The 26,510-nt window shown below is 42.3% G+C and overlaps 2 protein-coding genes and 1 pseudogene across 4 annotated transcripts; 1 reads left to right on the top strand and 2 right to left on the bottom strand.

Moving 5' to 3' along the window:
* Nucleotides 1–214: 214 nt before the first annotated feature.
* Nucleotides 215–3,109, bottom strand: tex36 (testis expressed 36). The gene is made up of 3 exons (XM_036960037.2): nt 1,114–3,109; nt 820–900; nt 215–681 (listed from the first exon to the last, which is right to left on the bottom strand). Exons 1-3 carry the CDS (start codon nt 1,189–1,191, stop codon nt 334–336), a joined length of 507 nt encoding a protein of 168 aa, XP_036815932.2. The 5' UTR covers nt 1,192–3,109; the 3' UTR covers nt 215–333.
* Nucleotides 3,110–3,712: 603 nt separating this feature from the next.
* Nucleotides 3,713–10,450, top strand: LOC110503094 (erythroid differentiation-related factor 1-like; annotated as a pseudogene). The gene is made up of 17 exons (XR_016491242.1): nt 3,713–3,737; nt 3,937–4,037; nt 4,152–4,247; nt 4,403–4,517; nt 4,654–4,681; nt 5,135–5,242; nt 5,401–5,660; nt 5,830–5,900; nt 5,990–6,064; nt 6,207–6,216; nt 6,360–6,525; nt 6,714–6,905; nt 7,229–7,446; nt 7,612–7,826; nt 8,071–8,247; nt 8,453–8,642; nt 9,122–10,450. The product of XR_016491242.1 is annotated as an erythroid differentiation-related factor 1-like (transcript).
* Nucleotides 10,451–19,046: 8,596 nt separating this feature from the next.
* dhx32b (DEAH-box helicase 32b) lies at nt 19,047–26,188 on the bottom strand. 2 transcript variants are annotated; one of them, XM_021580541.3, is made up of 12 exons: nt 25,434–26,014; nt 25,156–25,209; nt 24,838–25,031; nt 23,552–23,924; nt 23,199–23,432; nt 22,980–23,073; nt 22,729–22,878; nt 21,565–21,756; nt 21,234–21,374; nt 20,959–21,149; nt 20,519–20,709; nt 19,047–19,611 (listed from the first exon to the last, which is right to left on the bottom strand). In XM_021580541.3, the coding sequence occupies exons 1-12, from the start codon at nt 25,698–25,700 to the stop codon at nt 19,437–19,439; spliced, it is 2,256 nt and encodes a 751-aa protein (XP_021436216.1). In that variant the 5' UTR covers nt 25,701–26,014; the 3' UTR covers nt 19,047–19,436. The 2 variants fall into 2 exon arrangements, with proteins under 2 accessions (XP_021436216.1, XP_021436217.1); XM_021580542.3 differs by lacking the exon at nt 25,156–25,209 and having other exon boundaries at nt 25,434–26,188.
* Between the last annotated feature and the right edge of the window lie 322 nt (nt 26,189–26,510).

Raw genomic sequence — 26,510 nt, 5'->3', positions numbered from 1 at the left:
CATCTAATAATCTTTCTCATTTATGATGTAATTGATTTACACGGTTTTTCTATCTAAATCTTGTGACAAATGGTGTACTTGAAAATAGATGGCCCTTCATTACGTAATTAATCTGGATGTGATTAATTAATGAGAAACAAAGGGGATGGTTGTCTGATCTGTCTTTCCTTAAGAACCCAGTTTTACTGTAAAAGGAGAAATGTATAAATAATACAATTTATCATCTCCGTATCTCAATGTTTCATATTTTTTTATTTGCACTTGGAGAACTATCAAGATGTGTTGCTTTGCGATTTCCTAAAGAAGAGTATTTGGGTAATATGGTGTATTCATCTAATGCCTGATATGGTAGGAGTGTCTGGACGGCTTGGATGAGGAGGAGCAGTTGGTAGCTGCCAGCACTTCAAGGGGCACAGGACGGTCCTCATCATGCCTCCCGAACCACATAAAGTGCTCTCCTGCCTGGGCAGCAGCTGCCACAGTGGACCTATCAAGATGGTTACTGGGAAAACGCCTGCTGGTGGAGGAGCGCTCTGTGTCCTGGCGGTCCTGGTAGTCTATCTGATAGGCTGAGAAGTCTCCCCTCGTCTCCCCCACGCCACTCACACTTCCATGGTGGCACAGGCAGAAGTGGGAGTTATGTTGTCTACGCTCGTCCAGGCACTTCTTGCGGCCTAATCCCTATGAAAAACACCATAAGAAAAACGGTATTGTTTCAAAATTGTATTTTGTTGTATTATCTTATTAAAAACCTTAGTGTTGATTTGACAACATCAGTCATGATGTCTTTGTTTTCTTTGTAGTGGGCATATTGCTTACATCATCAAATACAGTGATGGTATCTTGCAGTGCAGCTTGGTTATCATGGGCTGAGAATGGATAGACTCTTCCCATGGTTTTCTGTAAAGAGAATAGTTCATTGATATATCACATTTTCTCCTAGGTTTTGGCATAGTTATGCCAACAATTATTAGTCAATTGTATAAAGGATAAATGTAATAATCTTCATGGAAATTAAGGTGATTGCACACATAGCAACAACCCAAGACCATGTAGACAGACACTTTTGAGTAATGTTTCACTCTCTGCATGAATGTATTGCACTCTGCCAACCTGTTCTGTGTTGATGAAGATCTTGGGATACTTCTCTGTGCTCGATGCTGGAGGTAGTGGTTCACTCTGAGACATCATATACCCTGTGCTGGTGCACGTCTCCCGTTTACTGGTGTCATTTGCTGGTAAACCTGCATGAGCCAACTGCACATTTTGAAAGACATGAAGTTGTTAGGAAAAGGTACGGGGGTGTCTTTATAATAACTTTATTTGTCAGTATTTGCAAAGTTGAGTGCAATTATAATGGGCTCATCATAAGCTAATAGTGAAAGATTTAAAGTAATCAGAATCTTACCCATTTGCCATCCTTTTCCATTGATGAGTATTTCTTACCACCTTTTGTCATTTTAACAAGGTTGAAACTTTGTAAAGACAGCACAAATATGACCACCTGGACAGGGTTTATAATACCTTTTCTTCTCACATTCTTCTCACAAAGAATGCAAACAACAGTAACTATAATAACATACTAATCACAAATAATTTGTATTCCATTTGAAAAAAACAAGTGTATTTTATTTCTGTTTGTTACATCACAATTCAGCCCGCCTTATTCCCCGTTTTCTATTTCATTTGAAGGCAGTTTTATTAAACCTTCCAATTATAAAACTGAAGGAAAGGGAACTCTGGGAAAAGGAATATGCAAATAAAGAAATAATACATGTAGCTAAAGATAAGGAATTAGGGTAAATAATAGAAAAATAAAGAATCAGAACATAAGAGAATGAATAGAAATGATCCAGAAAATGTCATTTATTGTATCCTTTTTTGTAAACTCACTGGAAGTTAACTTCCAGATTGAAGTGTCATATCCAGGGCATAATTGAACATGTGAAGTTAGCAGCAACTGAAAACCCTCACTGTACATCACAACCGACTGCTTATATCAAACTAAAAGTCCAACCCTAACCTCTCTTCTTTTAAATGTTTTTGTCGCCTTTGCCCAAGTCCAATTATATCAGTTATGTAACAGCTAGCTACCACATCCTGTTGTATTATATTAAAAGCCACTTACCCTTCATAGTTTAATTTGGAGTTTGGCTCAATTCATAATCATGAAAATGCGGTCTTTTATTTAGCTTTTTTTTTACCCGGAAGTTGTGAGCTCTCTCGCTTTACAATAACGCGTGGTCTGTCAACAGCAGCAGACAGAACGTCTAAAGCAAGTGGTGTTGTTCATTCCGTCTGGAAGGTTCTGCAAAACAGTGATAGATTAAATGTAAAAGCAGTAACTCAATTTGTTAGCAATTTTTTATATCGTTCTGATCATGAACAAATAACGTAATGTCGTTTGGTGTGTAAAGTTATGTTAGCTAGCTACTAGCAGCAGGTGGTGAGTTAGCAGCAATCTTGTGACAAGGCAATTGTTGTTGACATTTTAAGGCAGTTAGTTTGCTATGAACGGGTACCCCTTGGACAGCATTCGTTTGTGTGGCCAGGAGCTAGCTTGTAGATAGAACATGAGTTCAGCAACAGCTGGGATTGGGAACCGAGAGGATGGCGTCCCTCCAGACCGTGGAAGTGAAAAAGTGGATGACAGTGGGGGCGACAGTGGCAGGCAAGTAAGCAATAGCTAGCTAGCTTTGAACTGCAGTTAGCGATCTGTTAATGCATGCATTTCAGGGTCACGTTATTTCATGACGTTGCACAGGACAGTTAACTGTACATAGGATATTTAAATGTATTTAGTTGTAGCTAACATCACAATATCTACACAATAATTGAACTATTTACTTGTTATATTGAATCAAGTTGTCAGTGACTAAACAGACAAGTGAACTCAGTTTACCATCAATGCCACCTTTGTTTACATGTGTCAAAGGAGTCGGGAGATGTGCCTAGGGCAACAACGAAATAAAGAACCGTGCAGTGAAGTACTCTGCTGCCCCTCAACCCACCACCTATGCACTACTACAGGAGAAGACTGATCTGAAGCTGCCTCCTGCCAACTGGCTACGGGAGAGCCCCCAACGTGGGCCTGCAGGCACCTCTGTACTAGGGTCCAGCAGCAAGAGCAAGCCTTTCTCCAGGTGAAGCGCTGGTTATTCAGCCCTCAAAACGACATGTGATATCTTGTGGTATTCATCATCACCGAATTGTTGCAAGGTGCTCATGTACATGTACTTTCTCCTTGCTCCAGTTTGGGGATGGCTTATGACTTAATTGATTCCATTAGGGATAATGTTGATGTGGTGTAGGACTCTGAGTTAGGTCTATCCACTGAACAGCTAAGGATGTTGTATTGTTATTGCTTCTGCTAACATGTATTTGGAATGTTTGGTAATCAAAATTGTTTGGTGAACCTAAGGGTCTCATTCTCTTTTCTATTCAGAACATCAATAATCTATTGAAGATCCCCTACAGTAAGTCCCATGTCAGTATGGCTGTCCACCGTGTGGGAAGGACTCTCCTTCTAGATGAACTGGCTCTTCATGAGTTCTTCTCAGGTACAGTTAGACAGCCAGTGGAGAGGAAGCCTGTTTAAATGTCAATGAAGAATGTGAGAAAGCTCATATCTGGATGATTGACGATGCTTGTAAAAAATACATTTGATTGTAATGTTCTGTTTTTACACTATGTCACAGAGAGGAGATTGGACATGGGTGATGGAGTTTTACCAGAGGGTAATAGATCAGAAGTGGCAGAGGAAAAAGAAGAGTAAAGAACACTGGTACCAAAAAGCAAGTTCAAATACTTCAAGTGAGATACTTGAGGTTGGACTTCTAACCTACTTGTCACGTGAAAGACTTGCAATAGAAACAAGAACCTTATTTGAGCCAGAGTAAATCCTAATGGTTGTACTCCTCAATGTCTCAATGTCAGACAACCCTGTTGAGGAGTGTGGGGCGGAGGATTTGGTCCCTCCTGGCCCGTTACCTTCATCAGCACTGCTTCAGACTCGGAGGAGGCCGCAGCACACAGAGGTAGGCCACACTTTATGGAAATGTGCAGTACCTGGTGCAGTACCTGGTGATTTGCTGTGCTCTTGTTGAGTTTCACAGTTTCTTCCTTTGTGACTGTATGTCCATTCCTTACAGGAATGTGTTCCCATGGACAGCAAGTATCCATTGGGACAAGTGGCTTCCAAAGAGCAGAACCTTACCACATTGTTCAACAAAGGGGAGAACAGTCAGGTCGGCTAGTGATATAGAAACTTCATCAACAATCTCAGGAGGCTGTGTATTTTCTCTATTCTGTTTTGTTAGCATTTGTTTCTTTGATTGTAAATGAGTTAAATCTATTCAATTCAAGTATCCAATCAACTTTTTTCCCTCAACTTGATTAACAGGGTTTGAGGAATAACTTTGTGAGGAACATCTTGTGGATGTTTGAGGACATCCACATGCTGGTGGGGTCCAACATGCCTATCTTTGGAGAAGGATGCTACCCAGCCTGCGGCTCAGGTCAGAATCATGAAAAACGGGGAACAATGGCCATTATTCATGTCGGTCAATATAAAAATGTTCAGTTGTTTTACTATTGTTCCACAGCAATGTTCCCCTGCAAAATACCTAGAAGGTTCTTTCTTTTTTTAGGAATAACCTCAAGCCAATCAACATTCTCGCAGGTATTGACTACAGGCTGGACAATCTGATGTGCAATATTCCAGAGCTCGTCATGTGCTTTCACGTCAATGGCATCGTCCATTGTAAATAAGCCTTGTTTTTACTGCCCAAATGAGTAACTTTATTCACAATTTAATACTATTTTAATGTTAGTGCTGATTGGTCTTTGGTCAGAAATATGAGATAATCTAAACAGAGAACATCCCTGATCTTGAGAACTCCACCTTCTCAACCATGGTTGTGAAAGACATTGCTCAGAACATTTGGTTCTTTCTCAAGTGTAACTGCACCAAAAAGGGCTATACCAACTGGCTCTTCAGAGGTGGGAGACAACACACTAACTGTACCTCCTGTATGACTTACCAAATACACGTGAGAATGACCTGGTAAAACACTACTATATGGTAGTAGGCCTACTTCATCTAATTGGCCTGTTTCTGTGGTTCCTTGGCTAGTGGAAGTGACATCGTAAAGCTGTATGACCTCATCACTCTCTGTGAGGAAGCAGCAGAGGAGAAATGCCAGAACCCCTTCACCCTGCCCGTGGATATGCCTCTTTACAAGTAGGTGCCTGCAACCTGGTACGGTATCAACACAGTATACCTGAAACTAGTGCACAACGCGCAGTGTTATCAGTCAATGCATTAATGGCAAATTAGTCCCAACAGATGGCACCATTCATACATTCTGTTTTGTAGAATGTGCATTGTTGTTCTTGCAGAGTGGCTAGCAACATGATGCTGAAGAAGAGCCAGAACAGGAAGCATTATGGGACAATCGGAACGTTGCTGTGGGCGGGGGGCTCTTGAGGACAGCTACAGTGACGAGGAGGCTCAAGAAGATCTACCAGAGGACAGTCATGAGAATGGCTCCTGCAGTACCACCTCGGAGCCACAGGATGATAGCAAAGCTGTAGCTATTATCAAATCAGTGGGGGAGCTGTCTGTTCTAGAGAAGTCCAAGTACACTCATCAGATCAGGGTGAGTGTCACACATTTGTCGCTAGCTACTCTGTTTGGGTGACCTTGTTGATATGTAACCTTGACATAGCTACAGTAACCAGAAACTAGCCACTACCTGGAGTGACTATTAGAGTCTTGGATGTTTTATCTTGACAATTAATTCATCCTGTTCTTTTCCCATATTGCAGCCAATCTATGCATTTCCCATCTCTCAAAACAAGGAGGAAAGATGTCGGGATGTCCTCAGCTATGTCTTAAAGTTGAGTCTCTACTGTAGTGATTACTATTGGAATGGTTGTCACTAAATGCTATGTTCCGTGAGCTCTAACTGTTGGATGTGATTGGCAGTGCCTGTTGGATGGCAGCATTAAGAAGGAGAGTGACCTCCCAGCTGCTGACCCAGAACACCCCCATCCCCCTGAAGTACTAGGATGGGAGTGAGGCCGTAGAGAAAGGGATCACACTTCTCCTGGACAGAGGTTGGCCATCACGGACCCCATCAAGATTCTGAAGCATAGCTATATGACATTATTGATAATGAATGTTGTTATACCATAATGAGCAGGTTCCTTGTTGTATGTGAATTTGCCCCTAGTAAATACCTAAATTTCTCCTCCTTATTCCTATATATCTATATTACCACCAGATATCACATTATCTCTCCCGCCCTCCCCCTCTGTCTCTCTCTGTTCCTCAACCTCTCTTTCCTTGGTTGAAGCCTCTGTCCCGATCAGGGATGATCCCAGGGTCCTGGCAGCACCGTATGAAGCTGCAGCTCTTCTTCAAAGTGCCCAAGGCCTACTACATACTGTCAGACGCTGCCACTAACCTGCTGAAGAACAGCCGGTCCCTGCACTACATCAAACTCACCCTCCAGTGCCACGGTCAATGTCTCCTCTCCGGCTCGCCTAAGCATGCTGTAGTCAACGTTGATCAGAGTGGCTGTCGGAGGTTGGACTGATGGATAAGGTAGGCAACCGGTTGTAATAGTGTTCAACTTTTCTTGCGTCACCTCAAATTAACCCTGCGGTACTACGATTACTTAATTTATTTTCTCTCCCTCCCTCTGCAGATGCCTACTGTTCGGTGAGGAGTATCATGTACCTGCTGGTGCTACTGTTCCGCGTCCAGTGTCTGTCTCTGTGTGGGGACATCCATCTGTTGCTGGCCCGGAATGCAAGTAACCGTGCTGCCTACCTTTAGGAGTCCAGCTACCAGACCAACAAGGACCAGGAGTTGCTGCACAGAGAGAGCAGCTGCAAGGGTGAGGAGACACTCGCACACTTTTCAACGATTAACATATAACACGTCCCTCCTAATGTGTTCAATTGACCCAAAAGGTTTAAATATTATTTAGAATGTATAGGTCTTGCCATTTTAATGTAGTGCTTTTCAAAAGCAAGAACCTGTCATAATAAAACGCTAACATTACAATGCTTACTATGTCAAAACTTTACCGATCCTCTATATAAATTCAGTGCGTTATTGTTGTTACAAATTAGAACTTGTTCTCAACTGGCCTACCTGGTTAAATAAAGGTGATTTTTATTTTTTAAAGATAATTCTGGCTGTGTGACTGTCCCCCAGCCTTTAATATGGCCAGTGATCTGGCCATGGACCGAGAGTACTAGCTGTTTGTGAGCAGTAAGTGTTATGAGGCGGCCTACGAGCTGCTGACCTCCGGGTGGTAAAGGAGCACAGCCCTGAACAGCTAGCCCAGGTGCTGAAGAGACTGGGCAACATTTGCAACGAGATAGGAGTCTTCTACATGAACCAGGCTGCTGCCATGCAGACTAAGAAGGAAGGTAGGGAGTCAGTCTGGCCTATCAGGTATGGATGCTGATTTTGTAAATGGTTGGTTGTTGAATTAATTTATGAATAGGAAATATTTCACAAACATGATATCGTTCTTCCAGTTAAAGGTTCAGGATACAGACCTCTCCCTCACTCTAATCCCCCTTCCTTTACAGTGAACAAGTCTGTATCTATAGCTGAACAGGAGATGTGGAAGAAGAGTTTCTCGTGCTTTGAGAAGGGCATGAAGAACTTTGAGGCCATCGAGTACAGCACCAACACCTCTCTGCTGCTGTGCAACACAGGCAAACTGATGAGGATCTGTGCCCAGGCCCACTGCTGTCTCTGCAGAGGAGAGTTCTCCCAAGAGGAAGCTCTCTATTACAATAAGGTACCACAACCATATCATTTTTTAGTAGACATATAATGATTTCAATGACTACCAACCCATGTTGTTTTCCACAGTAAGTTTTCCTCAGTACTATCTGCTTACCTTTGTGCCAGTCACTTTTGTGTCATTTTGAAAATTGATGCATAAGATCTCTAAGGTTTATTTTTTGGGGGGTGGCTTTAACTAGGACAATTCAACTTAAAATTGCTAGGCTTTCACTAAGATGTGATGCTCTAAAAAATAGACGGAGATCTTTAGAGCAGAGATCCTCTCCAGGCTATAGACTGCCTACCTGAGGGCTATGCAGTCCTTGGCCACCAGAGGGAACCACCCTGCAGTGTGGGACTTGTCCGCAACCTACTTCAGCCTGGCCACTCTGCTGCAAGAAGTTGCCCCTCTGTCCAGGAAGGCCCAGGAACAGGTAAGAGGCCATGGGCCACACTTGGAGAGATTTATAGTAGGTGAATGAACAGAATGGAATATGTCTAAGTTAACTAACCTTACAAACTCTACATGCTGCCCTAGGTGAAATGGTTAGTGTTTTTTCACAAGTCAAATGGTTATTTGAGCATGTGTATAGGAGCACAGTAGTTCGTAATAAAGCTGTCATTCCTGTGTGTTGCCAGATTGAGCAGGAGGCACAGGAGCCTGGCAGAGCTACGGCACAGGAGCCTGGCAGAGCTACGGCACAGGAGCCTGAGCTGCGCCACAGCAAGGCGGTCCGGTCCGCCTGTCCCTCAGCCTGAAGGACGCCCCCTGCGAGCTGCTCCGCACCCCTGCTGGAGAGGGTGGCCTTCGCCGAGTTCACCATGGCAGGTTAGTCAGTGAGGCTCACCCAGGCCAGGGCCAGATTCACACCCGCTAGGTCAGAACCGTCTTAGTATTCTGAAAGGTGGTGTCATTGCGTAACAATGCGTGTTCACAGTTCAGAGTGAGCAGTTAGGCCATGCTAAAGACCCTGACAGGAGCACACAGAGGAAGAAACAAACATAGAGCTAGAACTGGAACTTGGATAGCAGAAATTCCCTTCAGTTTGCACCTTCTGTTTGAGAATCTATGGTTACTTCTAACCACCAATTACTCACATGCCTCATCCATCTGTTAAAATTCCATATTAATGCATATAATTTTTTTTTTTTAAAGTATTATTCTTTTTTTGGTAGACGGATGGCCCAGAGTTGACAGGACCCCTTGACAGTAGTGCAGATGGCCCCATCTCCTCAGGGCTGAACACAAAGGAAGTGATGCAGTTGATCGGTGTCTTTGAGCTCAGTTTCTCCTTCCTACTGCTGCAGGTGGTCAAGCTGATGACAACCATGAAGCGCAAACCAATGTGACGAAAGGACTGGTTCTACACGGCCTGATTAACCTTATCCAGCAGGGCTAAATCAGGACTAAACATATCATCCAGTAGAAGCATAATACTGAACTTTCCGTAATATTTTCAGCCTAATTCGGAAACCAAACCGGCTGCGCGTGTGCGCCTTCGTGCATAAATTTATTTTGCCCCCCCCACACCAAACGCGATCACGACACGCAGGTTAAAATATCAAAACAATCCCTGAACCAATGACATTAATTTGGAGACAGATCGAAAAGCATTAAAAATGTGTGGCAATTTAGCTAGTTAGCTTGCACTTGCTAGCTAATGTTAATTTGTCCTATTTAACTAGTTTGCTGTTGCTAGCTAATTTTGTCCTGGGATATAAGCATTGAGTTGTTATTTTACCTGAAATGCACAAGGACCTCTACTCCGACAATTAATCCACACACAAAACGGCCAACCAAATCGTTTCTAGTCATCTCTCCTCCTTCCGGGCTTTTTCATCTTTGAATTTCTATGGTGATCGCATCTAAACTTTCATTGTATTACCATGACAACCGGCAACAAAGTTCGTCTTTCAATCACCCACGTGGGTATAACCAATGAGGAGATGGCACGTGGGTACCTGCTTCTATAAACCCATGAGGAGATGAGAGGGGCAGGACTTTCAGCGCGATCTGCGTCAGAAATAGAAAGGAGTTCTATTTTAGCCCTTGGCATCGCAGATGCTCGTTGGTGCGTGCGAGCAGTGTGGGTGCAATAACTGAACAACATGGATTTCTAAATTTATTTTGCGACGCACGCGACCTGTCCGGTCTGGTCAGCATGTATGACTGTATCATGTCGGCCTTCTAAAAATACTAATAGTTCACTGGTTGCCCTCGACACCTCGAGTTACACTGTACTATGTTGATTATCTAAAGAACCCTAAGCATTTAATTCCAGTGTGTTGGTCTAGCCACATTCCTCCACTCACAAAGCTGTGTCTGTTGCTTTCTCTTTAACTGGGCTGGCTGGCCGAGTTCCCATTTGTCTTGAAAGCACCATGAAACTCATGGTAGTCTGCCCTTCGCCAGCTCATATCCACACTATATGACCAAAAGTATGTGGACACCTGCTCGTCGAACATCTCATTCCAAAATCATGGGCATTAATACGGAGTTGGTTCCCCATTTTCTGCTATAACAGCTTCCACTCTTTTGGGAAGGCTTTCCACTAGCACTGACTCTCTGAAACTGACTTAGATAATACCTTTGACGATACAGTGGTAGCAATCCAAAGTTATAACATTTACAGAAAAGATAGAAATGCCAGTGGTGTAGGTGTTGCTGTTTTTATATTCAGAACCACATTCCTGTAAAGCAGGGGTGTCAAAGTCAAATGGACGGAGGGCCAAATAAAAAAATCAGCTACAAGACGAGGGCCGGACTGTTCGAATGTTCATTGAAAAATTTTTAAATGACGCATATAGTCTAGTGAACCTAATTGAACCTACTGAAAACCTAACAAATATATTACAATATGATCAGATAAATAAAGCAATATTTTCTTATGGCTCTGTCAGTAATCTTTAATTTTCAACAGACACAAAAGACAAATTTCCTTTATATAAATATCCCCATAACATGAACATTAAATGAAAGAAACCGGTATTCAAGGCACCATCAGTAGACTATATTTTCTATTTTAGCAAAAGTGGGCTAAATTTACTTCAAAGAAAAAACAATAATAGCAATTTTCTATCATCCACTCAACTGAAATATTTTTAAAATATAATTGGATTGAAATACAAAAAAATAAAGTGCAAAAATCTATTAATCAAAAACAACACTTTGTTTAAGGAGAAGTAACATGCAGTGAAAACAAATATTAAATTTTAACTTTTAAACTTGAACTGAGTAAAAACTCTAAATATGTGATTGCACAGTAATGTTCACTTGTTTGAGGTTGAGGGTGATACTTGGTGGTGTCCCATCTTTTCCACAAGTTCATCAATGTTCGGGGTAAGGCTCTGAGCTGAAGAAATCCTCAGAATTGAGTGGAGGTGTTCAGCAGTAAGTCGACTTCTGTGTGATGTTTTGTTCAGGTTCATCAAAGAAAACAGTTGTTCACACAGGTATGTGCTGCCAAACATAGACAACGTTTGAGCAGCCTGGATGCGCAGCTGGGGCATTGTGCCGGGGAGGAAACGGGCGAACTCCGCAGCACCCACTGCCGCATATTTTGCCCTCAGTGCATCATTGCATTGGAGGTCAATCAACTCCATTTGGAGGTTTGGTGGTGAGCTTTCCACGTCAACAGCAAATGGGTTACCGAGCAGTTCCAACCTGCTTTTTTGTGCTTCAAAGTCAGCAAATCGGCGTCGAAAGTCAGCGGCAAGCATACCTATTTTATCAGCCAACTGTGTGCTCGGGAACGCACTGGTAGAGAGCTTCTCTTTCATGGTCTGGCAGCTGGGAAAGTGGCTCAAATTTTCTTTCCGCATCTGCGTCTCCCACAGAGTCAGTTTGGTTTTAAATGCCTTCACTGTACTGTACATATCAGAGATGACACGATCCCGACCCTGCAGCTGCAAGTTTATTGCATTCAGATGACTCGTAATGTCACACAGAAAAGCCATTTCACACAGAAACATTTCGTCTCGGAGTTGTGTTGTGTCTTTCCCTTTGCTGTCCAAGAACAGACAAATCTCCTCACGAAGCTCGAAACATCTTTGAAGCACCTTTCCCTGGCTTAGCCATCGCACCTCTGTGTGATAAGGCAAATCACCATGCTCCGTTTCTAACTCCGTCAGAAATGCCTTGAACTGGCGGTGATTCAAACCTTTGGCTCTGATAAAGTTAACTGTGCGCGTGATGATGCTCATTACATGCTCCATTTTCAAGGCTTTACCGCACAACGCTTCCTGGTGTATGATACAATGATAAGCTGTCAGCTCACCTGTCGCGTTTTCCTCTTGCATCTTTTCCCGTATCTTCGCCACCAGTCCGCTCCTGTGTCCACACATCGCAGGTGCTCCGTCGGTTGTCAAACCCACGAGTTTTTCCCAAGGCAGCTCCATCTCATTTACACATCTTGACACCTCTTCATACAAATCATGCCCCGTAGTTGTGCCATGCATAGGACGTAAAGCCAAAAACTCCTCTGTCACGCTTAGGTTGGAGTCCACTCCGCGGATGAAAATTGACAACTGGGCAATGTCAGAAATGTCGGTGCTCTCATCCACAGCCAAGGAATATGCAATAAAATCTTTTCCCTTTTTCACAAGCTGCTCTTTTAGATTGATGGACAACTGGTCTACTCTCTCGGCAATGGTGTTTCTGCTCAGACTCACATTTAAAAAGAGTTGCCTTTTTTCTGGGCAAACTTCGTCACAAACTTTAATCATGCAGTTTTTGATGAAATCCCCCTCCGTAAATGGCCGGGCTGATTTAGCGATCTCTTCTGCCAAAATAAAACTGGCCTTGACAGCAGCCTGGCCTTGTGATTTGGCTTTTTTGAACAGAGCCTGTCGAGATTTGAGGCCTCGTTTTAATTCCTCTGCCTTTTGTAGCCTTTGTTCCATGTCCATATTCTTGTTTTTGTCCGCGTGTTTCGTTTCATAATGTCGTCTCAGATTATACTCTTTCAGTACCGCCACACTTTCTCCACACAGAAGACACACAGGTTTTCCAGCTACCTTCGTGAACATATACTCCGACTCCCACCTTGTTTGAAACCCCCGGTTCTCAGTATCCACCTTCCGTTTTGCCATTTTTGATGGGTATCTGAAAGTTAATTTTACTGTGATGCTGACGACTGCTGTGCCAATAAATATTGAAATGAAGCAGCCTACTGCTCGGTGCGTCACCTTTGCATTGTGGGAAATGTAGTATTGGTGCGTGTAAAAGATCTGCGGGCTGCCGGCTTGCTGCGGGCCGGTTCTAATAATAAATCAAGATCATCCCAGGGGCCGTAAAAAACCTTCTTGCGGGCCGGATGTGGCCCGCGGGCCTTGACTCTGACATATGTGCTGTAAAGAGATGAGAGGATCTCATGTCAAATACTTTTGAAGTAATATGGCTACAGGTTCATTGCCTCACCTTAATCCAATTCTGGTGGAAAGCTGCCATAGACCACCAAGTGCTAACAGTCGGTATCTGGATAAGATGTTGAAATGCTTGATAATGTATGTGACAGAGAGGTATATTTTTATGGGTGATTTAAAAAAAAATATTGACTGGCTTTCATCAAGCTACCCACTCAAGAGAAAGCCCCAAACTGTAACCAGTGCCTGCAACCTGGTTGTGGTTATCAGTCAACGTACCAGGGTAGTTACAAACAGCACAGGAAAGAAATCATTAACATGTACTGTTCACATCTTTACTAATGCTGCAGAAATTAGCTTGAAAGCAGTATCCAGATCCATCGGATGTAGTGATCACAATATAATAGCCATATCTAGGAAGGTTCCAAAGGCTGGGCCTAATATAGTGTATAAGAGATCATACAATAAGTTTTGTAGTGATCCCTATGTTATTGATGTAATGAATATCTGTTGGTCTGTGTTGTTTATTGAGGAGCAAACAGACACTGTACTTGACACATTTATGAAATTGCTTATTCCAGTTGCTAATAAGCATGCACCCATTAAGAAAATTACTGTAAAAACTGTTATATCCCCCATGGATTGATGAGGAATTGAAAAATTGTATGGTTGAGAGGGATGAGGCAAAAATATAGCAATTAAGACTGGCTGCACTACCGATTGGCAAACTTAATGCAAATTGAGAAATCATGTGACTAAACTAAATAAAAAGAAGAAACTACACTATGAAACAAATATAAATTACATAAAAAATGATAGTAAAAAGCTTTGGAGCACCTTAAATGAAAATCTGGGAAAAAAGGCAAACACATTTTCATCATTCATGGAAAGATGGCTCATTCATCACAAAACCAACTGATATTGCCAACTACTTTAATGATTTTTTAAATTGGCAAGATTAGCAAATTTAGGCATAACATGCCAGCAACAAATGCTGACACTACACATCCAAGTATCTCTGACCAAATTATGAAAGACAAGCATTGTAATTTCAAATTCTGTAAAGTCAGTGTGGAAGAGGTGAAAAAAATAGTCTATCAACAATGACAAGCCACCGGGATCTGACAACTTGGATGGAAAATGACTGAGGATAATAGTGGATGATATTGCCAATCCTTTTTGCCACATCTGTGCCCTCAGGCTTGGGGAGAAGCAAAAGTAATTCCGCTACCCAAGAATAGTAAAGCTTCCTTTACTGGCTCAAATAGCCGACCAAACAGCCGGTTAACAACCCACTTTTGGAAAAAAATGTGTTTGACCAGGTACATTACTATTTTACAGTAAACAAATTGACAAACTTTCAGCATGCTTATCGAGAAGGACATTCAACAAGCACAGCACTAATACAAATAACTGATGATTAGCTGAGAGAAATTGATGATGAAAAGATTGGGGGGCTGTAATGTCTTTTGACATTATCGATCATAGTCTGCTGCTTGAAAAACTTGTGTTATGGCTTTACACCCCCTGCTATATTGTGGATAAAGAGTTACCTGTCTAACAGAGGGTGTTCTTTAATGGAAGCCTCCAACATAATTCAGGTAGAATCAGGAATTCCCCAAGTAAGTTGTCTTGGCCCGTTTGAAAAAAGTAATCTTTACTAATGAATTGCGGAAAGCCAGTGTGTCTATGTATGAGGATGACTCAACACTATACAGGTCAGCTACTACAGCGACACTTAACAAAGAGTTGCATGTAGTTCCAGAATGGGTGGCAAGGAATAAGTTGGTCCTAAATATTTTTAAAACTACAAGCACTCTATTTGGGACAAATCATTCACTAAACCCTAAACTTCAACTAAAAGTTGTAATAAATAATTTGGAAATTGAGCAAGTTGCGGTGACTAAACTGGTTGGAGTTACCCTGGATTGTAAACTGTCACGGTCAAAACATATTGATACAACAGTAGCTAAGATGGGGAGAAGTATGTCCATAATAAAGTGTTGCTCTACCTTCTTAGCAGCACTATCAACAAGACAGGTCCTACAGGCCCTAGTTTTGTCGCACCTGGACTACTGTTCAGTTGTGTGGTCAGGTGCCACAAAAAATAACTTAGGAAAATAAATAGCAATTGGTTCAAAACAGGGCAGCATGGCTGGCCCTTGGCTGTACACAGAGAGCTAATATTAATAATATGCATGTCAATCTCTCCTGGTTCAAAGTGGAGGAGAGTTTTGACTTCATCACTGCTTGTATTTATGAGAGTTATTGACATGTTGAATGCACCGAGCTGTCTGTTTGAACTACCGGTGAACAGCTCGGACACCCATGCATACCCCACAAGACATGCCACGAGGTCTCTTCACAGTCCCCAAGTCCAGAACAGACTATGAGAGGCGCACAGGACTAAATAAATCCATGACTACATGGAACTCTATTCCACATCAAGTAACTCATGCAAGCAGTAAAATTAGATGCATATACACACACACACAATAGCATACGCTCTATACACACGTACACATGGATTTTGTACTGTATATATACTACCGTTTAAGAGTTTGGGGTCACTTAGAAATGTTCATGTTTTTATGGAAAAAAAATAAAAAATGTGTCCATTTAAAATAGCATTAAATTGATCAGAAGTACATTGTAGACATTGTTAATGTTGTAAATTATTATTGTAGCTAGAAACGGCTGATTTGGAATGGAGTATCTACATAGGCGTACAGAGGCCTATTATCAGCAACCATCACTCCTGTGTTACAATGGCATGTTGTGTTAGCTAGTTTATCATTTTAAAAGTCTAATTGATCATTAGAAAACCCCTTTTGCAATTATGTTAGCACAGTTGAAATCTGTTGTTCTTATTAAAGAAGTAATAAAACTGACCTTCTTTAGACTAGTTGAGTATCTGGAGCATCAGCATTTGTGGGTTCGATTACAGGCTCAAAATGGCCAGAAACAAAGACCTTTCTTCTGAAACTCATTAGTCTATTTTTGTTCTGAGAAATGAAGGCTATTCCATGCGAGAAATTGCAAAGAAACTGAAGATCTGGTACAACACTGTGTACTACTCCCTTCACAGAACAGCGCAAACTGACCAGAATAGAAAGTGGAGTGGGAGGCCCCGGTGCACAACTGAGCAAGAGGACAAGTACATTAGTGTCTAGTTTGAGAAACCGACGCCTCACAAGTCCTCAACTGGCAGCTTCATTAACCTATCTTGGAACTAGCGGAACCCCTCACCAACAGCCAATGAAATTGCAGGGCGCCAAATGCAAATCAACAGAAATCTCATAAATCAAATTTCTCAAACATACAAGTATTAGGCACCGTTTTAAAGATAAAATTCTTGTTAATCCAGCCACAGTGTCTGATTTCAAAAATGCTTTACAGCGAAAGCTCCACAAACGATTATTAGGTCACCACCAAGTCACAGAAAAACCCAGCCATTTTTTCAGCCAAAGAGAGGAGTCACAAAAAGCACAAATAGAGATAAAATTAATCACAAACCTTTGATCTTCATCAGATGACACTCATAGGACTTCATGTTACACAATACATGTTTGTTTTGTTTGATAAAGTGAATATTTATATCCAAAAATCCCATTTTACATTGGCATGTTTTGATTCCAAAACATGTGGTGATTTTGCGGAGCCACATCAATTTACAGAAATACTCATTAAAGATGTTGATGAAAATACACCTGTTATGCATGGAACTTTAGATAAACTTCTCCTTAAACTCTTCTGGGATAAGATTTCTATTGTAAAAAACAGTCATTGTTTTTAATCAAAGCTATGCTTAAAGGGATAGTGATTTAGTAAATTAAGCCATTTTCCACTTAACCAGAGTCAGATTAACTCATAGATACCATTTGTATGTCTCTGTGTGCAGTTTGAATGAAGTTGCTAACTAAGGTCAACACAATTAATAACTCATCTGCGACTGAGTAGGAGGCAGTTTACTCTGGGCACGCTTTTCATCCAAAAGTGAAAATGCTGCCCCCTAGCCCAAACAGGTTAAATAGTACCCGCAAAAAAACAGTCTCAACGTCAACAGTGAAGATGCGACTCCGGGATGCTGGCCTTCTAGGCAGAGTTGCAAAGAAAAAGCCATATCTCAGACTGGCTAATAAAAGATTAAGATTAAGACGGGCAGAGGAACTCTGCCTGGAAGGCCAGCATCCCGGAGTTTCCTCCTCACTGTTGACGTTGACTGCTGTACACCTTATTAATACAACATTTGTATGTCTCTGCATGCAGCTTTGAAGGTAGTTTCGTGAGCCATTGCTAACTAGCATTAGAGCAATGACTGGAAATCTTCAGGTACAGCTAGAATTCTTCCAGTCGCTGTGTTAATGTTAGTTATTAATTGTGTTGACCTTAGTTAGCAACTTCATTCAAACTGCACACAGAGACATACAAATGGTATCTATGAGTTAATCTGACTCTGGTTAAGTGGAAAATGGCTTAATTTACTAAATCACTATCCCTTTAAGCATAGCTTTGATTAAAAACAATGACTGTTTTTTACAATAGAAATAAGGTCGAGGAGCTTCTGAAGACCTTTAAGAATGGTTACTCTAAGCTACTTCATGCTGAAGACTGCTCCACTCCTCAGATGTGTAGAGCTCTTCCTTGACCTCCTGCAACAGCTGACCCCACAGACAGGAAGTGGGGACTTCTGGGGCAGGGTCATGATGACAACCGAAATAACAGACCCTTATCAAGGTGTTCAATGCTCTTTGCACCTGCAATGTGAAATTATCACCAGCTGTGCCTTACTACCACATTGAGCAATCCACAATTTTGCCTTTTGGTAGATTTTGTTTTACAATTCCTGCACTTCACCTTTTCAACTGACATTGTTTTGTAAAGGGGATTTGGAAATTAAGTTACAGATATAACATTTTATTTGTTTTCCCTAACTAAATGACGGATACATGAACTTAAACGTTGGAGTACTCGTATCGCAACGGGATTTGGTTTTATAAACCTGAATTATAGTAACTGCTTTGAAGAAACAGGGTATGGAATGAGGCAAGTTGCGGAAGCTGAAATGAAGTTAATGTTACAACATTTCAAAGTGAAAATGTGCAATAGCCTGCAGGCAATGTTGAATGCAAATGATTAATTCAAAGGATAATTTGTACTGGTTGCGGTATTTATGTTTGAATGTGTGTGCCTGCATGTTTGCCTTGACTTGAAATAAAGGTTAGTATATATTTCTAATCACCTTGTCTTGGTTCACGTTGGTAACGAGTGTATGAACACTACTACACAACGCCAACCTTAGTGCCAAGAAGTTCAACTTATTTCTGTCTGTATATAAAATGCCCTGGATCTTATGTATGCAGGACTAAAGAGGTCACATGGTGCTGTAATGCCTCATGTAGCTACAATACTGTAATGCACTGTCCCTGAATTAGGTCACCCCCACCCCACCTATCCCTTCTCTCTTCACAGCAGATGGAGCAACAAACCCAAATGATGTCCCTGTGCTACTCTGTTTCTGCTCCTCTGTGCTAATCCGTCTGGGACACACATTTTATGCACTATGACAGCCTAGAGTCATTTAACAGAAAGGTAAGGGAAATGGTCCAACTGAGCAGTGGAGGATAAGGGCAAAGTGTAAAGAATACGCCCGTGTGGGTTAAGTGTCTAAGCTGTTTTTTTTTGCTTTTGGACTGACTAAATATACATATTTGAAGCGTTACAGATTGCGCGATAGAAATGTAAAGGTCATTTCCGATTGAGCTGACATTTGCAGCATTTACCTTGAATGCATTCTCTAGTGCGGGAACATTGCCTTTACATTTAAATCACGCTGTAATACTGAACTTTCGCAATACGGATTGAGTAGAGCCCTAGATTTGCAGTTTATTATTAAACTGCAAGTTCCAAGAAACAACGTACATCCCTGTACATACGTAGGACTCTATAAATTAAATATACATTGACTAGAAAGGATGCCTATATAAATATTGCTAAAACTAACACATTGGCAATCTGGACAGATAGTGTAACTTTTCTTCCCATAATTCAATTCCAGTAATTAACTAATAGCCTGACATTAACATTATTCTTAGTTTCAATGACTCAAAGGTAACACTGGTGATGAGAAGACTCAAAGGTAACACTGGTGATGAGAAGACTGAAAGGTAACACTGGTGAAAAGGATCATATAATACAGTACCGGGGAATGAGTAGGGAGTTTATGCCTCCAAGACATTCTCAACCAAGGCCTTCACAATCACTGTATGACACAACTGGCGGTGACTTCGGGTATGCTCTCTAGGCTGGGGCTCTTTTGAAGCTTCTTCGCTTTGTAGTGTTCAGCTCCATTGTCTAAGATGTTCTGGAGGATGTCCTTGCTCTCGCTGGGAGGCAGGTTGAAGAAGAAGTACTGTGGAGCCATCTGAATGAACCTGGGTAGAGGGAGGGAATCATTGGTGAACATGGAGTTGGACATTGGGCGAGTCAACCCAATATTCTCTGATATATTTGCCTTTTTATTCATTTGGCTCTTGTTCTGATTTCACAGTAAGTATTGTCTTATTCATTTTCATTTGAATTTAACATAGCACGGGAACATTGGGTCAACTGCAATTATGGAGAGCAACCTGAAATTAATTTGAATTACAGTGAGAGGGAATTGAAATTAGTTAAGATTATCATAGACCAAAGAACGAGAATCTCCCAATGATGTTCACTGCAATTGACCAAAATTCAGCAATCAAGGATCTATGAATGACATCCAATCTCTTTGTTGGAAAGAGCACTTACTGTAACATCAGTCTAACAGTTGCCAGGAGCACCATTTGGTAAACATTAGAGCGATTTAAAAAAAATAATAATAATTTTAAAAACATTTCAGAGTGTAACTTAACACGGCATGTGAAGGCTGCCGAGCCTTCTGTCATTAACAGCCCCCATTAAACCAGCATCCTCTCTGTAGCTGTGCTATCCCTAATCCCCGTTTAACCAGCTGATACTGGAGGGCAGGATTAAGAAAACCCCCGCCCGTTACAATCTGACTCTAATGTGCCATGGTGAAGAGCGTGGTGCAAAAAGGAAAGCAGTGTGTGGGAACTCGTGTCACTCCCTGAAGTAAATGTCTAAGTAAATGTATCTATTGGAGGTTATAAGCTAGACACAGTTCTAACCTATTCATATATTTGTATTTTATTTAATTATCTTTTAATATATTATATTTATATATGTTATGTTTGGATGATTTTGTTGCTCTATATCTTTTGCAAATGGTTACTTCACATCAACAAAGCCCTTTTTGAACAAAGTTCAAAGAACATCCTCCACCTCTAATCCACTTACTCCTCTGGGGATATGTGGGACACGGTGCGGATGCAGTTGTCCTCTGAGAAGGAGTACTGATGGAAGAGGACCCACTCCGGCAGGCCCAGTTTGGGTGTCTTGGTGCCGTAGGCAGAGAAAGGGTGGATCTGGGCCACGTGCTTGTGTGTCAACATGAAGTAATTCCCCGATGAATCCACATCCCTTGCCACCTGAAAGTCATAACAGTATGTCTTTTATAATCACTTCAAGCTTCACTTCAAAACGAACGCGCACATCTGAGATATTGTTTTGCAGGTGCATGGGAACAATGTGATAACTTCAAAGAAAAGAGAAACCCGCACACTGCTCTTGCTAATGATACGAGGAAGTAAAAGGTAGATTGTATCTTTCAAGTTTCTAGAGAAGTAAACAGTTATCAATAGATAGCTAATGGTAGAAGCGAAGCCATATTACTGTACCTGCATGAAGAAGCCAGCTAGCAGCGCTCTCTTAATGTTGAGAGTGTTTCCCTTGGAGCCAAAGGAAGGCATGGAGACAGGCAGCTCTATCCTCCTCAGGATGTCAGTCAGCTCAGAGCGGATAGCATCAGCCGTCTGCAGGGCAGACAGACTCAGGAAGTAGTCCTGACACCACTTCTCCACACTGACAACTGGAAAATGCCAAACCAGAGAGAGTAAATTAGGGTTTTATGCACTGTGGCTACAGGTATGCCTATGTGCCTATGTGAACTCACAGGGCTCATGCTGGTTCTGTTTGAAAGCCTTGTAGATGTTGATGAGGGTGAAGTGGTCTCCCTCTGGGTGCTGGAACTTCAGGTGACACTGAGAGGCCTCTAGCCTCAACTCCCTTGAGGGGACCAGAAAGCAGCTTGGTGCTAAGAGGGGCAGCGTCAGAGAAGGGGTTAGCACACTAATATTGTACATTATGAAGTATATGTGAGGATTGACGTGACTTCACTTTGTATGAGGTGTGCAAGCATGACCACAGCATGGTGGTGGTGTGTGTTAACACAAACCTTTCATGTGGTATACAGACCACAGAGCATAAGTTGAAGTCCCACACACCTGTCAGCATGGCGGCGATGGTGACCACCTCGTTGACACAGTCAAACTCGCAGGAGGCTAGTAGTGTCTTGGCCATCTGGGGCTCCAGGGGGAACTCAGACATGATGATGCCGATCTCCGACAGGTTCCCATCGTCATCCAGGGCTGCTAGATAGTCCAGTTCCTCCAAGGCCTGCATCAGACCCTCCGGATCTGGTGGAAATTACACCGCCACGGAAATGAATCGAACTGTGCGTGACAGAATTGTGAAGTATCTGACTTTGTAAAGAAAGTCACCTGTAAACTATGTGATTACAACCTTGTAAAACAGATTATTTTCAAGGTACAACCAGCAAGCAGGCTAAACTGATTAACATTTAAGTCCTCAATATCCTAATATCAGCTGTGCATCACTATGCAAAATAAATGTTATGAGAGGCTTTGCTTTACACTGAGGGTTTTGGATGTAACATTGTTTTCAACAAGAAAAAAGCTACAGTATACAGGGCAATAAACATCTGAAATGTACTGTCCCGTTATGATCATTGTGATAGTCTAATCCTGAAAAACAGCATCACAACATCAGCAACATAATAATAATAATAATTATAACATCACACCCATCAACACACGCTTTCAATCAATGTCATTCATTCATGGGGCTTATAGTGAAATGCCCACATTGCCCAGCTGCACATGATCATTTCGCTGTAGTGCCTGGCAGGGCTTTTACACACACACACACAGAGAGAGAGAGAGAGAGCATGACTAAACTCATCGTTAATGAGTGTTAGACCTCTATGGCTGCTGCTGCATCACTAGGCCAGCTCTCCAAACATTGGCCGTAGAACAGTGCTTGTCAGCTCAGCTAACGCATGCCTCACCGACCTCCAATAGAACCCAATACCACACAACAGGCCTGTTTGTACTGGACACACGGGAAAAAACGAAATAACTAAGCTCAACCCAAAATGTGTCTCTCTACAGGATGCATGGAGCTCAAAAACTTAAATACAAAACAACATTATTGCCTTGTGCATTAAGAATGTAATTTAATTTAGCTGATGTATCACTCCACTCAGTTTGTATACATTTAGCTACCCTGTCACATATGTACTGTAGATACAATTAAAAAAAGTTATGTTGAAGAAAGAGCCTGTACGTGTTCAGCCTGTCTTTCCGTACCTGGCCTGTCGATAAAGTCACAGCGGCCCAGACCGCCGATGTCCATCCTCTTCAGGAAGAGCACTGTGGATGTGATGTCAGACTCAAGGATGTGGGGGCGTGTTTCACTGGGCAGGGGTGTGTCCTCTGGGTACAGACAAAAAGTCTTCCCTGCGGGAAATTATGCTCTCAGGTTAGCAAGAACACATGACCCTCCAAACTGTGTGACTTCAATACCTGGACTTTGTTACTGATTTCAGTCTTCGTCATACCTGTTGGTCCTACAAGCTGTTTGCGGCTTTCTGCTTGGATCCGACTGATAGGTTGAATGGCGACTGAGTTCGCCCTGATCCTAGGGTTATAAACCTATAACACGAGGAAAGACACATTCATTAAAAAAAAAAACACTAATTACCATTTATTACAATCTTGTTACCAAAAAGGGGTACAAAGGTTTGCTTAAAATAACTATTCAGCAATAAGTTACTCACATTTCTTTTCTGGACACCGGCATCAATGACAAAGTTCAGCATGTGCACAGCCCAAAAGAGGTCTTCATTTGGACTGGAGGTGAGGAATACTCTTCTGCACCGGCCTTCCTCTTCACCCGGCATGGGTAGAGTTCCACCCAGCCCAGGGTGCACCGAGATAGGGAGAAGTTCCCCTAGATGTGTGGGTATATTGGCCTCCTCGCGAAGGAGGATATCACGGGCAAGATCTATCTCCTAATAAAACACAAGAGAAGGTTGAGTAATGCTGTTGTCGAAGCAACAGTTGCCATGGTATGGCTTCTTCCACGTTCCCAGACTGTAGACTAGGATATGACATTTTAAGAAGATCTTACTTGAGTTGTGGCCAAAAACACGACTATATCCCCTTCCTCTTGGGAGTGGTGTATCTCCAGAACCAGACGCAGGGCAGAGCAGAAGTAGTCCTTGTGGCTGGTACCAGTATACACCACCTCCGCTGAACATACCCCCTCCAGCTGGATCAGTGGGACATTCTTGTAGTGGCCCAGTAGTTTGGGTCCTGGGTGTGTAGCTGTGAGGAGCACCACACGGAGCTCGGGCCTCTGCAGGGTGATGTCTTTGAGAAGACCCAGTAGAACATCTGTACTGACCGTCCTCTCGTGGGCTTGGTCGATGACGATGACACCGTAGTGCTCCAGCATGGGGTCTGACATCATCTCTCTGAGCAGCATGTCATCAGTGCAGTACCTGGGGTGGTGAAGAAGAAAATGGTCGCAAACAGGCGTAGGGTAACATTTTGTGGTAGTAGCATATGTGTTGATAAAGTTCTACTAAAGTGATTTATCAAGTACATACACTCTATTTACAAAAACATAAAATCAATCAATTCTAGTGCTCTAATAGCAAATTAAAGCCAAAGGTGTAAGACAACATGACGTATTAGGAGATGAATAGCCGTCCTCCTGGAAGGGTCCTTAATGAAGCTGCTGTGCTTGGCTACTTTGTGTAATTTAGGGCTCTATTCAATCTGTATCGCTGAAGTGTTACAGATTGCTCGATAGAAATGTAAAGGTAAACCCTTACTCTTAGAAAAGGGTTTCTTTGGCTGTCCCTATAGGATAACCCTTTTTGGATCCAGGTAGGATCCTTTTTGGTTCCAGGTAGAACCATTTTGGATTCCATGTAGAACCCAAAATGATTCTCTACCTGGAACCAAAATCATTCTATCTGGAACCAAAAAGGGTTCTTTAAAGGGTTATCCTATGGGGACAGTCGAAGAACCCTTTAAGGTTCTAGATAGCAACCTTTTTTTTTCTAAGAGTGTAGTTATTAGTCTAATCAGGGGATTCATTAGGTCTCCCTGTCTGCCTGTTTTCTTAGTTTGCCTTGGGTCTTTGTTCCCCGGCTGACTTATGGCAGTGAGAGACGCGGGAGTGTGGCATATGGTCAGAGTGAGAGCTGGGCAGCTGCAGGGGAGCCCCAAGAAAAGAGGCTCCTCAACTCTTTTGTTCAGTTCTTTAAAAAAAGAAAAGACAGCCACCAAGAAGGCGGGGGGTGATGAGGGAGGTGATGTAAGTGTGTGAGTGTGTATGAGAAAAAGAGTGTGTGTGTGTGTTTGTGAATTGGTGTGTGAGCAATGTGTGTAATAGTGTTTACAGACCTGAGAACAGTGTCACCAGAGCAGCATGTCTCTAGGGGGATGCTGTAGCCCACTTCATGGCCGATGTTGACGTCCATCTCATCAGCGACACGCAGGGCCAGATCCACTGTATGTTGCCTGTGGACCTGGGTGCACACCACCATGCCATTCTGGTACTGGACAGCCAGGCAGAACTCTGCACACCACTGGGGGATCTGAGCATGCCACAGGAGGGAAAGATAAGAACATGAAACATACTGCCACAACAGATTATCCTTTCTAATCACGTCCTTCTGTCATAATTAGAGCGTTAAACCAAAAAACCCTAATTTCTCTTACCAGTTTGAACATCTCTCTTTTCTCCTGAAGTGTGCACCGGTTCAGTACTCCCCACTAATGTAAAAATATTGAATTAGTATGGGCGTGGGCTAGAGGGAGATTCCACCATAGGCCTATTTCTTATACCAGTCCTTTTCTTTCAAATTCATTATGGTAATTGAACAAGTGCACCCTTTGGGAGAAAGGAAAGATTTTTGGGATGCAGTCAATAGTAACTGCATTACACACATATTTGTGTGAGATAAAACCTTGTTATTATCAGAGAGTAATCAACTCACCTGAGAGCTTCTGCCAGTTCTTGCCGTGCCAGAGACAATAATAAACTGCCTGTTGGCCAGCTTGTCCATGAAATCACACTTGGCTTTCCAAACTGGCAGATCCATCCTTTCCTTCAGTAATGTGTAATATCGAGAGGAGTAGGGTAGTCCGTCAAATCGATTAAGCTCCAAAACATCACCATATTCTACAACTTCTTGACCTGCTCCTTCTGTTTCGAAGGCTACTCTATCCTCCCAATACTTCTCTCCGGTTATGCCCTGCGCCATGGCTGAAATGGATTACGCGCTCCTTTCTTTACCCAATCGAGAGATAGGCTACGCGCTAACAGAAAGAGCCTCGACCATGCAAATAATTTAAAGAAAGTTTACGTGATTTTATATAATTCGAAGTCGGTTGTTCAAATTAAATAAAATTGCTTCGAATGAATGCCCCTGCCCTGCTCCAAACCGGGAGAGCCTGAATAATGAAACACACTCCAGCGACCGTGAAGGCTGACTAGTCATGTGGCCACTAATCCCTGAGTCCAACAGATGAGACTAGGATCAATGATGGAACAGGCCAGCCAGGGCATAATAGAATAGAGAACAATAGTTTGAATAGAACATGGCCAGCGTGGAGGAGGAGTGTGCGGCTGTGCACAGCTGCATGGTTAATACTTTATTGTGCAATATAACATTTGCATCAATGGTGCAAACATAGAGAATGAGATGAATATTGCAACAGTAGCAATAAATCACAGCGTCGTCCAAACTTCGAAGGATTCCCCGCACATCAGGTTTTCCCGCAACCGCCACAGTGTGGTTCCCATAGCAACCATCAACCGTCATCAAAAAGGCATTCATTACGCAGTGTGAAAAATGTTTCACTAGTTAGCTAACGTAGCTAGCTACTTTTTCATTGCGGCCCTAGAGTCGATGTCAGCGCCCCCGCGGAAATCAAATAAGCATAATAAAAACATCACCATACAAATCCTTCAATTTAAACTTGGGATATCTGTTTTTCTGTTTTCTGTTCTTCTTTTTTTTTGCATTGGATGAGTCTCAATCGACTGCATCAGCATTTGCAGGTGAAATGTT

Source organism: Oncorhynchus mykiss, chromosome 23 (assembly GCF_057628025.1).
Source record: "Oncorhynchus mykiss isolate SJ-2025 chromosome 23, ASM5762802v1, whole genome shotgun sequence".
Taxonomy (NCBI): domain Eukaryota; kingdom Metazoa; phylum Chordata; class Actinopteri; order Salmoniformes; family Salmonidae; genus Oncorhynchus; species Oncorhynchus mykiss.
This window is presented reverse-complemented; position numbering and strand designations above follow the sequence as displayed.

What these genes read in the sequence shown, in the direction of transcription:
- tex36 (XM_036960037.2), bottom strand. Translation starts at nt 1,191, where the DNA reads ATGATGTCTCAGAGTGAACCACTACCTCCAGCATCGAGCACAGAGAAG. An exon ending in TCTTCATCAACACAGAACAG is followed by an intron (nt 901 to 1,113) that starts GTTGGCAGAGTG and finishes TTCTCTTTACAG; the next exon opens with AAAACCATGGGAAGAGTCTA. An exon ending in CCATCACTGTATTTGATGAT is followed by an intron (nt 682 to 819) that starts GTAAGCAATATG and finishes TGTTTTTCATAG; the next exon opens with GGATTAGGCCGCAAGAAGTG.
- dhx32b (XM_021580541.3), bottom strand. Translation starts at nt 25,700, where the DNA reads ATGGCGCAGGGCATAACCGGAGAGAAGTATTGGGAGGATAGAGTAGCC. An exon ending in GAACTGGCAGAAGCTCTCAG is followed by an intron (nt 25,210 to 25,433) that starts GTGAGTTGATTA and finishes TTTTTACATTAG; the next exon opens with TGGGGAGTACTGAACCGGTG. An exon ending in TCTGGTGACACTGTTCTCAG is followed by an intron (nt 23,925 to 24,837) that starts GTCTGTAAACAC and finishes TCACCACCCCAG; the next exon opens with GTACTGCACTGATGACATGC.